At 48.4% G+C, this 17,364-nt stretch overlaps 1 protein-coding gene across 3 annotated transcripts in view; it reads right to left on the reverse strand.

The window, feature by feature from the left end:
• PCSK6 (proprotein convertase subtilisin/kexin type 6) overlaps window positions 1–17,364 on the reverse strand; it is a 159,993-nt gene that overhangs the window by 39,731 nt on the left and 102,898 nt on the right. For all 3 annotated transcript variants that reach the window (XM_045560661.1, XM_045560660.1, XM_045560662.1), the window contains exons 12-13: window positions 10,473–10,661; window positions 7,479–7,615 (exon numbers count right to left, since the gene is read on the reverse strand). In XM_045560661.1, coding sequence (XP_045416617.1) covers window positions 7,479–7,615; window positions 10,473–10,661 — 326 coding nt within the window. The remainder of the gene's footprint in view (window positions 1–7,478; window positions 7,616–10,472; window positions 10,662–17,364) is intronic.

A 17,364-nucleotide genomic window follows, 5' to 3' on the forward strand; every position in this document is an offset into this window, starting at 1 on the left:
GTCCTGGGAGAAGACACACCCTTCCCTTGGCCCAGGAACTGAAGAGGAAAACAGATGATTAATTTGCTATTCAGTTTTTAAAAATGGTTTTTAAAACTAATCACATAAACCAAGCTCAATCTGACAGGAGGTGAGTATTATACGAGCTAGCATATCATTCAGATCACTTAATTACTTCATAAATGCTGGTTTCTTAGCCTAGATTTTAAAGCACTTTTGCACGGCACACCACTGGAGCTGAGTCCCCCCATGTACCTTTCTTTAAAGCAATTAAACTGCAGAGATTTGAAGGAGGTTGAAATGAACAACACAGAAACAAAGCACCTTGTCCCAAGCACAGCTTCTCGGGATCCCCGTGAAGAAATGAGGACGGTGCTGCTCTTTCTGGGTGCTGTGCCTGTGTCACACTGGTACCAAGGCCAGTGACCATGAACTCACAGGCCACCCTGACCAGGCAACCAGGGGGTGAAAGACTGTGCCACCTGGGATCAGTTCACACCTCGGCACTGACGACACCAGCAAGGCCCTGACCTGGCCCACATTTTCCTGGCTCCAGAACTCTGAATCCTGGAGTCAGCAGCAACCTCCTGGGTCATCTGGTGTCAGCTTCCTGGACTGGGGTCCCCTACAGACACCATCAGGTCGACCTGAACATTCCAGTGTGGGGACCATCCTTTCCCACAAGGCAGACTGGCTATAAGGGGGATCCTCCTCCCCCCATCATTGTGTGACACATCCTGCGTTGACAATAATGTATGAGTCCCCTCTGCACCCACACACTGCCGGAGCACCCTTCCCATGGCTGCCTCACCCGCCCGGCGTAGCCTCTCAGGTGTGTCCCCAGGCTTGGTCTCCCTGGGAACAATGCCTACTCCGGGAGCCAGGTCTGCGGGCATGGCGTAACCAGTGCTTAGGGAACGTTCAGCAGACACAGCACTTTGTTCTTAAGCATCCTCTCACCCCTCCCGCCAGTAGTGTTTCGGGTTCCGACCATTTGCAGAGATCTTCTCAGATGCCCTCCATGCCTCAAGGCCCCGTTTGCACCGCAGCCCTGCCTCAGTGCACCGACACGTCTGCGGGCACGGAGCGTCCTCCCTGAGGTGGTGGTGGCCCATCCCTCAGGTCAGCCTGGCCAGGAAGCCTCCTGCCTCTGCTCTGCACTCAAGGAGGGCCCCAGACCTGCCCCTGGAGAGAGTGGAGTTGGCGGGGTATCACCGAGGACCATGTCCTGGCCTGACAGCCCCTCGTTTGCCCTCGGGGTGGGGTGGGAAGCCCCTCTGCAGCCCCTCCCCTGGCTGTGAGCAAGGTCAGCGCTCGGGAGCCCTAGCCCGGCCCAGTGTGGCAGGTCATCTGCAGGCATGCTTGACACTTCATTTTACAAAACCAGAGGGACAGCAATATCCTCTGGGCCAGTCTCCATCTCCTGATGGCCTGTATTTTCTGTCCTACTTAGGTAAGAAAAAAAAAAGTGACACAGGGGAGGTTGTGAAAACCCAGTAGGCCTTCAGCAGACCCTTGCTATAAGCCCTTCCTTGCTCTTCTCAGCCAGAAGTTGCCACCTGCTCTGCTGAACTCCAAGGCACTCCCCCCAGACTTTGGTGGCTCTTTGGGGTCTTGCACACAGTACTATTGGTTCCTGAAAATTAGAACATTCCCGACCGGCCTTCCAGCTCCTCAGAGGCAGAGATGGCATCTCAGGGCTCTCTGTGCCCCTGAGCACCTGCATGGTGTCTGGCACGTGGTGGGACCTCTGCAAACACTCATTGGGTAAATGCCTGTCAGGGCAAGCAGATCCCCCGGCTTTGACATTGCAGGGACACCTGGGAGAGGAGACTTTCATTTGGAGGCTGAAGAGGGCTTATCCCACATCGACCTCAAAAGCACGAGGCCCCCACACCAGCCCAGGAAAGGGCTTCCTGGCCTTCATTCGAGCCCCTCTGCCCTGTTTGGGCCTCCATCCCATTAGCTGCCACACTGAGCAACGAGCTCAGAGGCTGACCCTCGACTGAGGTGAGAAACACTGGTTGGGGAGATTCAGAGGTGACCGCAGTGTCCCACGGGAGGGCCCCGTGGGTCTCCACTGTGGAGAGATGCTGAGCTCCCGCACCGAGGCCAGCTGCAGCCGCACTTAGGGAGGACGATGAGTGAGCAGCCGAGAGAATGGAGCCTGTCCTCGTCATGCACGCAGGAAGGGCTTGCCCTGCATCAACAGTGGCGGAACACTTGCCTGCACTTGCTGTTCCTGGCAGAGACCACGTTCAGGAGTGGCACCTCTTTACAGGGCAAAACTTGCGTGGAATGAACCGACCACAGAAGCCACTGCAGGAATGTGCAGGCTCTTGCTGACAACACTGGAGAATGTGTCCCCGCCCACCCAAATCACCATAAGTCACTGGAGGTCAGAGCTAGAAGGTACCATGAGATGTTTATTCTGCTCCTATCTCAAGCTTCTAAACACAAAGCCCCAGATTCTAACCATGCCTAGGGATAGAGACTGGCCTGTCTCAGGACCTAATCTGGGGCCACGCTTGGGGAGTATCCACTAATCCTATGTCCTCATAACAGAGCATCTGCCCATGTGGTGATTACAGAGGGTTCCAACCATACTAATTACTTCACCAATATCTATTGTGTATCTATCTCAAACCACACCACAGGAGTCACTGGAGACGCAGTAGGATCCGGAAGACAAGGCCACAGACAGCAAACATGTCAGTGTTAAAGCCATGGGCAGAGCTGGTGAGTGCCGTGTAAGCAGGAAGTAGGGAGCTGACACGGCAGCAGGGTGGGCAGGAGGAGGTGTGGGCAGGTGCACAAGTGTGCATGACATGCGATGCTTTGCTGTGCACTGCTGCACCCTCAAAGCTCGCTCAACACCTGCATCCAGTAGGCTCCAAACATGTGTTCATCATTGCTATGTAAACAGATCTCCTTCCCTCGCCCATCCACCTTGAGGGGCTGACTTAACACACCTGATGTGTATTCCTAGCCTGGTCCCATCCCCAACCTCCAGGTACACATCTCCACTTGGACTTGCCATAGACATCTTCAATTTAACCCACTCAAACCAAGCTCCTGATTTTCTCTTCTGATCTTCTCGCCAGTATCCTTTCTCCCTGCAATGTTCCACATCTAGGAATTACAACTCCATTCTTCTATTGCACAGGACAAAAACTGTGGAGTCTTCCATGTCCCCTCTTTCCTCTCATAGCTCACATCTGATCTGTCAGCAAGTCTCTCAACCATACTTCCAGCATCTGACTCCCCAGATGCTACCCTGGTCGGAATCACCTTCATCTGATACTGCAGTGAATTCCCAACTGGCCTCCGGCCTTGGTCCCTCTCCCACCCCCACTTCCATCTATTCTATTAAAAACTGTGCTGTCAGTGGACCTATTAACATGGCAGTTCATATCTCCTCTCTCCTCTGCTTGAACCCCCTGGGTGGCTTCCCACCAAGTCCCTGCAATGGCCGACAAAACCCGGTGCGATCTGGTCCACGTTCCCTCAATGAATGTCCCGTCCTGTTCTACTCCTCTCCCTGCTGCCACCTGCAGCCTCAGGGGCCTCTCTGCTGTGCTCCTGCCCCACCCAACCCCTTGCCAGGAATACCCTCTCCCCATGTCTGCAGAGGTCACTCCCTCATCTGCTCCAAGCTTTTCTCAAACGCCCCTTTAATGAGGCCCCCCTGGCCACCCTGTACCCCCTTTTCACTCTTCCCTGCTTTACTTTTCTCCTTAGAGTTTCTCCTCATCCATTGGACAACTCCCTTCCTAGCGATCTTGTTTAAAGGCCTTCTCCACCCTGGAGAAGGTGCGCTCAGCGTCTGTTTTGCTCACTGCTGTATCCCCAGTGCTTACAGCTCAGCAAATGCTCAATAAATATCTACTGGATGAAGGCTGCATTCTTGGAGGGAGTATTATTCTTTGAGTAAACCAATGAATTCCAGTTCCTAATGTTTTATTTAAGATGTTTGTAGCTCTATTCAAATTTGCCTATAGTTCTTTCTCTTTTTTCTTTGCATATCAATCAATTTTTCTTTACTCTTATTTTCCTCTAGTGAATGGGAAGTTCTGCTTCTTGGTTTGAATCTTGGTTATCTCTATATTATTTTAAAAAATTGAGTTTATACGTCTCTATCAGTGCTAAGAATAAAACAATCTATCACTCTCCAGTGAAAAATGAGAATCTTAGCAAATTTTCCCTTCCTCCCCATTCTCATCTCCAACCTCTATGTTTCTATAGGAATAATATGGGGTAGAAGAGCAGGAGGACACACAGATATTTAGACAAGACCTCTCCACGAGGCCACGGCCAGCTGCAGCCATGGGAAGCCGGGTGGCGCACTCCCAGTGGAGGGAGCAGCAGGTGCGAAGGCCCTGTGGTGGGTTGGACGCCTGTTCGGGGAACTGATGGGAGGGCAGCGTGGGGAAGCAGAGGAAATGTGGTCATGAAAGTGATTAGCAGAGTCCATCATCATCTAAATTATATTTTACAAGGATCATTGGGTGCTGTGTGGAGAGTGGGTCTAGCCAGCAGAGGTAGAGACAGGAAGGCTACTGGGAGCAGGAGGTGAGAGATGGTAGGGGACTGGACCGAGGCAGGAGGCAGACGGTGGAGGTGAGACAGAAGCATTGAAGGTTAACTCCTGGGATTCGGCTGAGCAACTGAGTGCACAGTGAGGTTGATTACACTAACGAGGAAAACAGGGAGAAGCAATGCAGGAGTTCTATGTGAGATGCACGAGCCCAGGGCCTGTTAGACCCACGCCCAAAGCCCAAGAGGCTGCCATAGATCAGTTCTGGGTGCAAGGGGGCAGGGACAGGTGGGCTTCGGGCACCGCCAGCAGGTATGAGGTGTTCAGTATCACAGGGCTGAGTGAGGTCCCTGGGTGGGAGGGAAGACAGAGCCGGGCCCCAGTAGCAGCCTGTGAGGGAGAGAGCCCGTTGGGTGTGCAGTCACTGTAGCCAGGCCCCGAGGGCACCTCCAGAAAGGGGAGAGTGCTGAGTGCCGCCATGTGCCGGGCCCCGCTCTCAGCACCCTGACTGAATTACCTGATTTCACCCCACTACAACCTGACGACTTGGGCATTATCACCCCATTTTCTAGATAAGACCACTAAGGCCCAGAAAGGCTGAGGGACTTGCCCAAGGTCACAGGGGTCAGTAAGAGCTGGAGTCAGCAACCACCCCCAGGTAGTCGGGATCCCAAGCGTAACCATGGGGGCCCTGGAGAGGATGCTCAGCATGTTAGAGCCACACACCCTGCCTTTACCTGGTGAGGACAGAGAAGGGACCACCAGCTTGGGCAACAAGGCAAAAAGGACTGTGGGGGCTGTGAAAAGCCCCAGTTTTGGTGCAGTGGATGGGAGTGAGCAGGAGACGGCCACAACAGGCAGCCTGTTCTGCTGGTGTCACTGTAAAGGGGAGCAGAGAAGTGGCTGGCAGCTGGGGGGATGCGGGTTCAAGGACACGTCCATGAGCCCAGCGGGAAGGGGAAAGGGAAGGACGAAGCATGAGGGCAGCCTGGAGCAGCACAACCCCATGGGGGTCTGTCCTATCCCCTTGAAGCTGCCCTGGGACACAGGGAGAGCTTGTTGTATTCTGCCCATGACACAGAGTAAAGATCACAGGCCCAGAGTGGTGAAATGACCTCGAGGCCTACGCTGCAGCCACTGGCCACTTGCTGCCAGGGAAACAGGCGGTGCAGGCTGACGCAAGAACTCCGAGTTGTGGGAGCAGTGTATGCTTGATGATGCAGCTTGCTTGAGGAGTCGACCCCGACTTTTAATAGTATGCCAATATGCTTTGGGGCTTTTAAAAGAAAGAATTTATGAACGAACTTCTAGTTTAAAAATATGTAAATTTTAGATCGTTTAAAATTTTATGGTTTCGTATTTTTAGAATTTGTTATAGTAACACTTTTTTAATGATATTTATTATTTTAAAACCAGAAAGAAAGTGATTTGGGGAGGTACATGTTCACTATAGATAGCTTGATTATTTAAAGCCAATTTTCTACCCCAGGCAAGTCAATGCTCTTCCTTTCTTCTTGGTAAAAATATCCCTAGAAACTGTGTATCACAGAGAATCAGAAAAGAACCAGGGCAGGGGCAGGTTCTCATACACCCCGAGGCTGATCAAGAAGCAGAGTGCATTTTCACAGAAAAGGGTACAAGGAAGAACGGAACAGTGAATGCAAACCTTGAGGAAACTCATCCACAGAAACTTAAGACCCAAGCAGAGTCTGTGAACTTGACTATGAATGCAACAGAGGGATCAGAGGGAAGAGATTATAGAGCTTTATGGATAACTACAGGATGAAATCTGATGATTTTTCTAGTTCTCTTTCCTGGCTATAACCCCATCATGTAGATCAGTGCCTGGCATTCAATAAAGATAAGTTCAATAAATGATTGATTATTAATTAAAAGGAGTTAAAAAAAAGAGTACAAGGATTATCAGAAAAATAAACAATCTGAAAACAAAATTAAGAAAACCATTCCATTTATAACAGCACCAAAAAGAATAAGATACTTAGGAACAAATTTAGCCAAGGAGGTAAAAGACTTGTATACTGAAAACCACAAAAAGCATTGTTGAATGAAATGAAAGAACAGCTAAATAAATAGAAAAGCATCCCATGTTCATGGATTGGAACACTTAATATTGTGAAGGTGGCAATATTCCCCCAAACGATCTACAAATTCAATCTCTATCAAAATTACAACTACTTTTTTTAAAAAAAGAAATGCATAAGCTTATCCTAAAATTCACTGGTGTAGCCAATGTGGAAAACAGTTTGGCTGTTCCTCAAAAAGTTAAACAGAGTTACCATATGACTCAGCAATTCCAATCCTAGGTATATACCTAAGAGAAATGAAAACATAGTTCCACACTAAAACTTGAACATGAATCCTCATAGTAGCACTATTTGCAATAGATGAAAGGCAGAAACAATACAAATTTCATCATGGATGAATGGATAAACAAGTGGTCCATCCATACAATGGATATAAGTAATGGTATAAAAGTAATGCAATTCTGATACACATGTATGAACCTTGAAAACATCATGCTAAGTGAAAGAAGCCAGACACAAAAGGCTACATATTGTATGGTTTCATTTATACACAAGAGGCAAATCCATAGTGACAGGCAGTGGATTAGGGGTTGCCAGCGGCTGGGAGGGGAGGAGGGAATGGGGAGTGATTGCTTAATGGATATGGGGTTTCCCTTTGTGGGGATTAACATGTTCTGAATTTGATAGTGGTGATGGTTGCACGACATTGTGAATGTACAAAAAGACACTGAACTGCATACTTTACAATAATTAAAACAGTGAATCTCATATGATGTGAATTTTACCTCTAGAACACGAAACAAAGAATTCCCAGAGGCACTATAGTGAAATAAAGGCCAAGTTACTAAGAGGATTGAAATACAGAGGTTGCCATGGAATTCCTAAGAGCCACTGACCTTGTTTCTCCGGGTTGCGGACCTGGGATGGCATGTCTTGGATTTCCAGTGTCCATTCCCCTTCAGCCTTTTCTCCCCAACAGTGCACAGTCATGAATTCCCAGTTTGTAAACCCTTCGTTGGAAAGATCCAGCAATCTGCAATTGGAGATTTGGTGTCAGAAAATGAAGGTCCTTGTCCTGGGTGGCTTGGTGGAGGGACCAGCCCAAGGAAGGTTCTCTCCTGTACTGGAAGAATCAGTCTTCAGGAGACCTACAATCCAGCTGGAGCACACCCCAGGGCAGCAGGGGTGGGAAGAGGGGAAGAAGGGGCCTGGCCCTCAGCTGACATGAGGGTGTCAGGTAAAAAGCCGAGTGTTTCAAATTCTTACAGCAGAGTGTCTCCTCCATCACCTCATTGGACCTCCCTAACATCTGAGAGGCAGGCAGGCCTCACCCAGCCCAGTAAAAGATGGGGATGTGGTCAGCAGTGGGCTCCTCCCTCACATCCTAATTTATAGATGAGAGAGACCCCAGGGATACTGGTTTGCTGCAGGTCCAACCACCAGTAACCAGCCGAGCCAGGACTTGATCGAGGACATTCTGCCTCCTCATTCTATGTTCTGTCTACTACCAGCAGGTGTTTTTGAGGTCACCGATGATACCCTCAATCCTGCCACTTTCCTGCAGAAGGTGTTTGATTCCTTCCCACCCCCGGGAACGATCTCACAGGGCCCACGGCCCCAGTGGCTGGATGCACAAATGCAGACAGAGGCTGGGCCACACGAGATCCTTCCACTTAAGCCCGAGGGTGTTCACAAAGGAAGCCTTTGTAAGACGCTTATTTGTGGAATGAATGAAACTTCCACATTTGTCTTAGAGCCAGCTCTGTGCACTGTTCTCCAGAAGATACAAATAAGGAAAAAGGAACAACTACTCAAACTTGTGGGGAAAGTTTTGTCCCTTCATCTCCAGGGCTTAACCGGTTGGCAACAGTTGCATTTGGGGGAGGTGACGATGACAGGCCTGGCTGTTTTCCAGTGTGGGTGGAAGGCACACCTGGCCAGGAGGCGGGGAGGAGGAGGAGGCTCTCATTCCCCAGAGAGGCCCCCCAGAACCCGCCTTGCAGGTTCTGATGAATGTCTCTGCCCTTCCAGACTGGAAGGTATTTCCCAACTGTGCCCAGCATGCCTTCAGCCTCATGTCTGACTCAAGCAGAAACAGGAAGCAATGAATCGATACCCTCTCTCTTCCAACACCCAGTGCTTTCCTGAGAAGGAACTTAGAGGAAACAATTACAGGTTCTTTTCTCTTACTCTTTCTTCATAGTATAATATTCTACCTCTATTTTAGAATAAAACTTTTTAACATGGGGCTTTTTATTGTGCATCAGAAATTCAGGCCGGATGTTGTGGCTCATATCTGTAATCCTAGCACTTTGGGAGGCTGAGGCAGGAAGATTGCTTGAGGCCAGGGGTTTGAGGTTGCAGTGAGCTATGATGACGCCACTGCACTCTAGCCAGGGTGACAGAGTGAGACCCTGTCTCGACAAACAAAAAAACAAACAGAAATTCAAACATGTAAGTTTTGTGTAATGTAAGATTCAATTTCCGATTTGGGGATTCTCTGAACACTCCGTGCATGAAAGTGTTTATCAAGGGAACATTCTTTGCACGGAGCACGGTGTTGGGGGTTGCGGGGAGAAACATCCTGTGCCTTCTTCTAGGAATCCACAAAGGTCAAGGCTGATTTTAACACGCAGTGCCAAGCTGAACCCAACACCATGGGGACAAAACAAGGACAAACTGTCTTTTAAGTGCTGAGGTTTAAGAATGTCAACTTACTCTTAGTGAAAAAATTTGGCAACCTGAAAAAGCTGCCAAAGAAAGATGTGAAGTAAGGTAGAACGTAATCGATCCTAAAACACAAATTCTTGATATAATCACAAAATCTGTCTTAGAAAAAAACAAATTCCCAAGACTCAGGTGACAGCCAAGTGGCCTCAGGGCAGGTTTTTAAAGTGCTTGATGGCATAGGTACAGCACTACCCAGCAAAACCTCGCTGTGTCCGAATCTCCACAGCTCCCAGGGCCCCAGACAGCTCACCCAACAAGTCAAGTGGGCCAGGCAAGTGGGGAGGGGCCGCAGCCCAGTGGACAGGGCAGGCTGGTCTGGGTGTTTCCTGCGGGGCGTGGGGGATATAGCTGTCAGCTCTGGTTTTCAAGACAAGCTAGAAGTGCTGATTTGTCTGTGAAACCTTCTTCTTTCTCGCTTTGCTTCTTTGCTAGAGAGAGACACACAGGTACCCTAATCATTCCCAGCCCCTCCAAGTTTCACAAACCCCTTCATTCTAATTACCTGCAAATCATACAAATGCATCAGTGAATTTCCCCTCATTTCTAAGTTTGTTGAAGAAATGACTCCATAGCCTTCCACAAACCAACTGTGCACGAAGCTTCAGAATTCCAAGTCCCATGTCCCAGCACGAGACTTTAGGGGAGAAGGTGGCAGAGAGCAGTTTGGGAGCACCTTTCCCTCACCCCATTCATGTCTGCGTCTTCCCGGTGACAGACCCCGCCTGTGTGGTCCTGAAGGACAGCCCAGGACTGGGGGGCAGGTGGAGGGGGAAGAGGGGCAAACAAAGCCCCTAGTGGTAAATGCTCCCTTCAGAGGTCAACTGAATAGGATAAAGGGACCTTCGATGCACTCGTTAAGGCACAACTGGAATGCCACAACTCTCTCCACTGAAAAACAAAACAAAATGGAACAACTCGTTTGTCACTTCTGAAGGCGAAGGTCTTCCACGGCCTTTATGAAGGCAAGATTTCAGACAATGGTTTTTCAGGTTTGTGAGGTCTACGTGTGAGGGTCTCCCAGAGGAAGGAAGCTGCCAGCAGAACCAGTGGGATCCCCTGCGTGCCACGGGACGCTGTGGGCCAGGCCTGGACAGGTGCCCTTGTGCAGCCTAAATCCCAGGGAGCTCCTGCACTACCCTCCTGGGCCTGCCTCACCTTACCTCTTTGCCAAAAGCTGAGACTTGGTTCCTGAGGGAGAAATCAGGTAGATCTGGAGGTCTCCCCGGCGCGGGTGCGAGATGGAGATCCGAACGACCACGTGCTCCAGGTAGACCACCCGCTGGTCCGAGTGGTCGGCACAGGCGTTGGTCAGGGCCGTGGTCCGCAGCGTCTGCACTATAGGGATGCTCCTGGGGGAGGAGGGAGGGGCTCAGTGCTCGGCATCTGAATCACCAGTCTCACACAGGCACCCAGAGTGCCCCCGGGTGGCCCCCAGGGAACAGCAGCAGCCTCCCTACGTCTCACTCTTCGGTGCTGCACTGTGAGTTACATTACCTGCCCAGAAGACATTTTTGGTTCTGGAATTTGTTTACAGAGATTTAAAGAATGGGCTCTCATGCAGACTTGGGTCAACATCCCCAGGGATGCAGGGATCAGCCCTCTTTGGTGCCCAGGGGGTGGCTTCTCTTAAGTAGCATCTGGCCCACTCATTTCCTCAATTGCTTGGGGTTTGCAAAGCTTTGAAATCTCATGACTTTGTTTCAAAGACTGGCTTCGAAAACAGAAGTCACAAAGCCAAGTATTAATAACAGTAAACACCTCCTAAACAGACTGGGCACCAGGCACCAGGCACTGGTCTGAGAATTTACAAGTATTAACCCATTTAATCTCAAGAGAAATTAAGGACTGCACCCAAGGTGCAACTAATGAGAGGTGGAGCAGGGACTTAAGGCCCCAGGGTCCACTGCCTGGACATCTGTGCCCTGCTGCCTTTCAAGGATGCTTGTACGGACCCACATTCAAGGGACAGGGGCTCAGAGGCCGCCCTCTGTGCAGGTCGAGGCTGCCCCAAATGTACCAAAATCACTGGAGCTGGTGACGTTCCCCAGCTGCCCTGCATAAAGTCTGGTGTTCCCTCCCTCTCCTGCCCTGTGACGGAAATGGACGATGGTTCTCTTTACAAATGCAGGGCAGTTTCACCATATGGGATGGAATCTGAGGACAAGCACAAAGACTAATCATTCAAGAGTCATTTCTACCAGAACTTTCTGATCCACTCCCCAGACAAAGCAGACACAAAGTCTGTACCCAAATGTTGTCCTTGCATCTGAGCTACCAGGGCTCACATCTCCATGAACCCCGGACCCCTCACCCCACTGATCTGCAAACTGAAGAAAGATGGCATTCTTCGGTGCAGACCCAACCACCGCCCAGCAGCACGTTAATAATTCCCCACCACACAACCGGCACTCGGTTTATTATGGGGAGCGCTTTTCCCGTTATGCCCCGACTTCCCTCTCGGGAGGCTCGAGGCTTATGCTCAGAGCCTCTCAGGAATTACATCGCTTGGCTCTACTGGGCCTGAGTCATAAAAAACAATCAAAACAGTTATAAACAGTGATGTAATTCCCTCGGAGACTCTGTAAATATTTGAAAACATGCTTTGCATGCACCATAAATTGATTTAGAGATGCTGACTTCTTTCATTGCCTTCTCCCAAGTTTTACTGCTGGTGTTTACCGGTCAGCGGGCGCCCACCTGGCAGATACAGAACACAACAGAAAGCTCTGGGGAGTTCCAGGCCCTGCAGGGCCCACAGACATCTCCAGGTAACGTGTTCGTTCACCCATTCCCCACCCCCACCGCACACAAAGTGGGTGTGTTGGGGGTATCCCGAGTGTGACAGTGGGGCAACACCTAAGCCCGCAGACTCACTAAACACTCCCCTGGAGCTTCAAGATGTGGCTCCCAATGACGACCCCAATACCCAGGAATAACCCTGCACTCTTCAAACTGCTGACAGTTTCTCAGGGCTGAATCGCAAGATCAAGGTGAAACAGAAACAAAAGCCATAACAAAGCTTAAAACACTATCCCACTCTCCAACCATTTGCTAATTAATTAGCAGGGAAGCAATCAGTCTGCTCTAGAAATAGACCGAGAATCCTGCTGAGGAAACCTTAATCCTATTGATAAGTCCCAGGATTTAAGAGAACAGGAAGAGATCAAAATAAAAGACAACCGAACCCCACCCCTCACCTGCCCCACCGCCCTGCATCCCGCCCATCGGGTGTACACCTAGAGAAAAAATCGGAGTATTAAAGTCTCTTGCATCTGACTTTTTTATTCCTGCTAAGGCACTCCAGCGGCTGGGTAAGAAAGGCTGGGCTGGGTCTAATCCACGGGGAGCCACTCTGCGGGGCCTGCAGGGTGACTGCCTGGCAGGGGGCCCTACTCAGCTCCTCCAGAAGTTAATGGCCTCACTAGGTTTAGTTTTCAAAGCGAGACATTACCCTCACCTGGAGGCTAGGAGCCGGAGCCCACCTCTGGGAACTAGGCTAACTGTAACAATTAGTTTTTATATGAAATCTCTTAACTGTGAAATCGCTCAGTTACAGCCCGCCAGGACTCCTCACTTCTGCAAGTTCCAGGGCAGCGTGGGGAGCCCAGGATAGCTACCGCAGGGACAGCGAGTTCTTACCTTCCTTATAGGCAGTTAACTCTCCACACATTTTATTTCTGCTGTTGCAATCGAAACAAATAACCTAATATCCCAAATTAGGGGACTTTTTGATTTCCTTAAGAAAAGAAATAAAAGAGGAGGCTTAGAAATGTATTATGATAGCTGAGCTGAAATCGTTCTTAATTTCAGATAGAAACTCCAAGAAGTAGAGATGAAAAAAAAAATGGAAGTTATTCTCCACCCTACAGTTATTTCAAAGATAACACAGAAAATGCAAGTTGACTGCAAAGTAATTTATTTTTTAAGTCAAACAACATGCAGGGATTATCGTTGTCACACGAATACAGCTAAGTTGTATTTTCATCGTGAAAATTGATTTAGAAAGATCTTAAAGTTCCCAAAATAACCGAAAATGTTCTTTTGCTATTGAATTCTGAAACTGTTGCCTGGGTACATAAAACCATCTTCCTAGGTCCCTAGAGGAACCCAGGGAATTAAATGATCCCACAGGACCTGCCTGCAGATTGAGCAATGTTTAAGCCAGGGAGACTGCCAGACTTGGAAAAGACGTCTAATGACAGAGAAATGCCACTTCCTGTAGAGCCACATTTCAGCATTAATTAATCCTCGTTCTCCAGATGTTCTCCATTCATCCTAAACTCTCTTTAACAGCTCCCTTCTCCCAAGGAGCTGGAAGGCTACCAATGGCAGTGCCATAATCACTTCTACTGTCACCAGATCACTGAAATGCTGGCCTCCTAGTCTTCGCCAATGCATAACACCATCTAATAAATATCTCATGAAGATGTAGAAAAGTTCCTAGTTTGCTAAAATCACAACACTTAGAATCTTGAGGCATCAGAGTAACATTCAGAGTCAAAAATAAATGTTTGCAAGTAACCACGTGGCAAGGGAGAGCAGGCAGGGCAGGCCATGGGCCAAAACCCTCCGCCCCGCCAAGCCTCCCACTCCCCATTTGTCTTTGTGTTCTACCTGTGAAGCTGCTACAAGTCAGAGTTTCTCCCTCCCACCTACAAGACCTCTCGCCAGCTTGGCTTCGTGGGCAGACCTGGACCGGTCCAGTTCCTTACTAGACAATTCCAAAGTCACGCCGGGGGCCCCGCCAGAATCAAAGGCAGCAGCGTCCTCCCCTCTGCTGTATTTGGCATCTGGCTGGGGGAGAACAGCTCCATGAAGAGCTGAGACCCATTAAAGCAGAAGGTCACCCAGGAAACTCTTTCGCCAACCTTCTAAAGGGCACGAGTGGAGTGGAGAGGGGTTAATTGGCACAGACTTGTTAAATTAAACTCGGTCTGTTGTAGGGCACAGGGCACCTGTGTGAGGATAGCGAGAGGCTTCTGAGTCGCTTCTCAGACCTCTGCTGTAGGATGAACGTTCTCGACAACACCGGTGTTAGGGTCTGAGGCAGGCTGTCTCATTAATCTGTTGACTTGCTTATTCATAGCAGTTCAAGCTGAGAATCTTCCTTAGATAAAATTACTTTTGATTATCAAACCATGGCACATCATTTAGGCTAGAAATAAAATTTAACCAAAAAAAAAAAAAAAAGAAGCTAATCCAGTACATTAATTTAGACAACACTGTCCGTGATTAATTGGGCTATAAGGTGTTTTAATATATAATGTTTAAATTTATGGCACACGTTTTTCTTCTATGTGAAATGAGGGGGCTCAATTAGCTGCCTTTAAACCTGCCTTTTGATTCTAACACGCTAAGATTCAATCTGATGGGGAGTAAAAAAGACAATAAAACATAGTCAATTCTCATTATTCACCGATTCTGCATTTGCATCTTCACCTACTCAATAAAATTTATTTGTAACCCCCAAATCAATACTGTGGCACATTTTTTTTTTTTTTGAAATGCAGTCTCTGTCTGTGTTGCCCAGGTCGGTGGTCTTGAACTCCTGGGATCAAAAGATCCTCCGGTCTCAGCCTTCTGAGTAGCTGGGATTACAGGCCTGCGCCACTGTGCCCAGCTTTTGTGGCACTTTCGTGATCATGTGTGGACGTGCACAGAGTATCAAAGTACTTGAGAAGGCCAACGTGAACATTCCCGGCTGAGGTCAAGCAAGGCAACACTCTGCCTTGTTGCAGATCTCATGCTGTAAACAAGTGTCCATTTCAGGATGTATTTAGTGCCATGTTTCGCATTTTTGTTCTTTTTATGGGTGATGTCACTGTTTAAAATGGCCTCCAAGCACAGTACTGAAGTGCTGTCTAGCGTTCCTAAGTGCAAGAAGGCAGCGATGTGCCTTACAGAGAAAATACATGTGTTGGATAAGCATTGTTCAGGCATGAGTGATAGTGCTGTCAGTTGTGAGTTCACTGTTAAAGAATCAACAATATATTAATATATTAAACAAGGTGTCTTTAAACAGACACATACATAAAACAAGATTCCGTATTGATAGGTTGGCAAAAATGTTGTGCCCAGATGCTCATAGGAACCTAACTCCGCATCTGCCCTAGGAGCAATGGTTCAGTATTCGCTAATTCAGTGTTTGTGGCGACTCTACAGAACGTAACTATCATGGATAAGGAAAATCAACTGCATTCAAATTCAAATACTAATTTTAGAAGAAAGTTGCCTTTAGAATTTGGGGAAAAACAGGTTTGCTTTAAAAACTAAGCTAGGAAGGGCAAGGGCTGCAGGGACATAGGCTGCTGGTTAAGTTCACTAGGGCCCGCAAGGGTGTCACAGGAGACAGGACAAGCGTCGTGGGCCTAGGATGGCTACCCCCAGGGCAGGACTGCATAGCACCCCACAAATGTTCTGAGAACACCCGGCAATGCCGTTTATAATAATGGCCTGATACGAGAAACCAGAAGCAAGGGTCTCATATGGCGGCCAGGTGTGTGCAGAGCTCAGATGCCCTGGAGGGAGGTGCTGGGTAAGGTGGGAAGAGTGTGGGAAATCTGCATAGTTCAGAGAGAGCCCAAAGGAAAGAGGGGCTTTCAGCTTCTTAAAAAGATGTCAAACCAGGCTGTGTGCCTGAGCTCAGCAGAGAGTCGGGCTGACCTAGGTCAGAACCATTAGGCCACTGCAGTACCTGGCTTCTCGGGCCACCTGGCCTCTCGGTGGTTTGCCTAGTTAATGTGTTGCACATGGGCCACCAGGGGCTGGCCTCTCAGGTGCTGGCACCTGGCCAAGGCTGGCCGGGACCAAAGTGCTTCCCATCCTCAGAGGCAGTGTGCCCAGCTAGCAGGGGTCACGGAGGGAAGGGAGGAAACATTTTCTGTGGGGCGTGCAGGTTACCCTACTTGGCTCAGTACTGCCCGAGTTCCTACCTGGAGGGGCAAGGCGGACTCTGGAGACAGGCAGCCAGGGTGGAAGCTCAGCCCTGTAGCACCCCAACCCAGGGCCAGTTTCTTAACTCATTTATGCCTCAGTTTCTTCAACCATAAAATGGGGAAAAAGTAGTACCCAAACCTCACACCCTTGTTGGGGATTTTTATGTAAAGTGCTGAGAACAATGCCTGGTGCATAGTAAGTGCTTTTATAATCATTATCCATCATCTGTCATGCATGGTCATATGTCTTCATACGGGGAGTTGTTTTAAAATGACCATCGTGCACAGTCTGGTTTAACAAGATACCAGAAAAGTAAGCAGTATGTGGTTAATCCAGAGTTAATTCCCAAACATCTATAAATAGATTATCTGCTCTACAGATAATCCTTGATATTCAAAGCAACACATTGGCTTTTGGGACTGATGTATTATGTGAGTGTGTGAGTGTGTGTCCTTTAAATGAAAGACAGGCTGAACTCAGCTGTAAACTCTGCTGGGATGGTAACTTTCCAAACAAATAAAAACTAAAGACATGCAGGTAAGTTCTTATTGCTTTATGTTAGTTCAAAAGACTCTTCTGTTATTATCTTTCCAGCATTGAGGCTGGAGTCACGGATGTCATAAACTATCTCACAGGAGCCTGGATTTTTAAAGAAGCAAGAGAAGTACTGGCTAGAAAATTCCAAAGGGTCAAATAAGATGTTGAATAGCTGCGCCTCCATTTCACTCATAGGAATCATACTAAGCTTGATTTTCTTTCTCATTTGAAGAAAAGCTATAAAGTATTAATTTTTTCCTTCTCTATTTAATACACATAGATTCTTAAGTAATTTTGCACTGACAGATGTCACTGGTCATGATCCTACTTACCTTCTTTTAATTGAAGAAAGGTTCTAAATAGATGAAAACTATTTGTGTTCAAGATCAGGTAAGAACATCTTTGATCTACTACACCTGTTTAAATATCACAGCAGAGGCCCGAGTACAATTTGTACTTTCATCCAGGGTCATCTTCGAGGACTCTAGCAGGTCATTCTCTTTTGCAAAAAGTACCTGTCACTCAGTTCAAGTGATTGTCCCTCTCCCTTGCATCTAAATTTAGCTCTCATGGAAGGCT

The sequence above is a fragment of the Lemur catta genome, chromosome 9 (genome assembly GCF_020740605.2).
Source record: "Lemur catta isolate mLemCat1 chromosome 9, mLemCat1.pri, whole genome shotgun sequence".
Taxonomy (NCBI): domain Eukaryota; kingdom Metazoa; phylum Chordata; class Mammalia; order Primates; family Lemuridae; genus Lemur; species Lemur catta.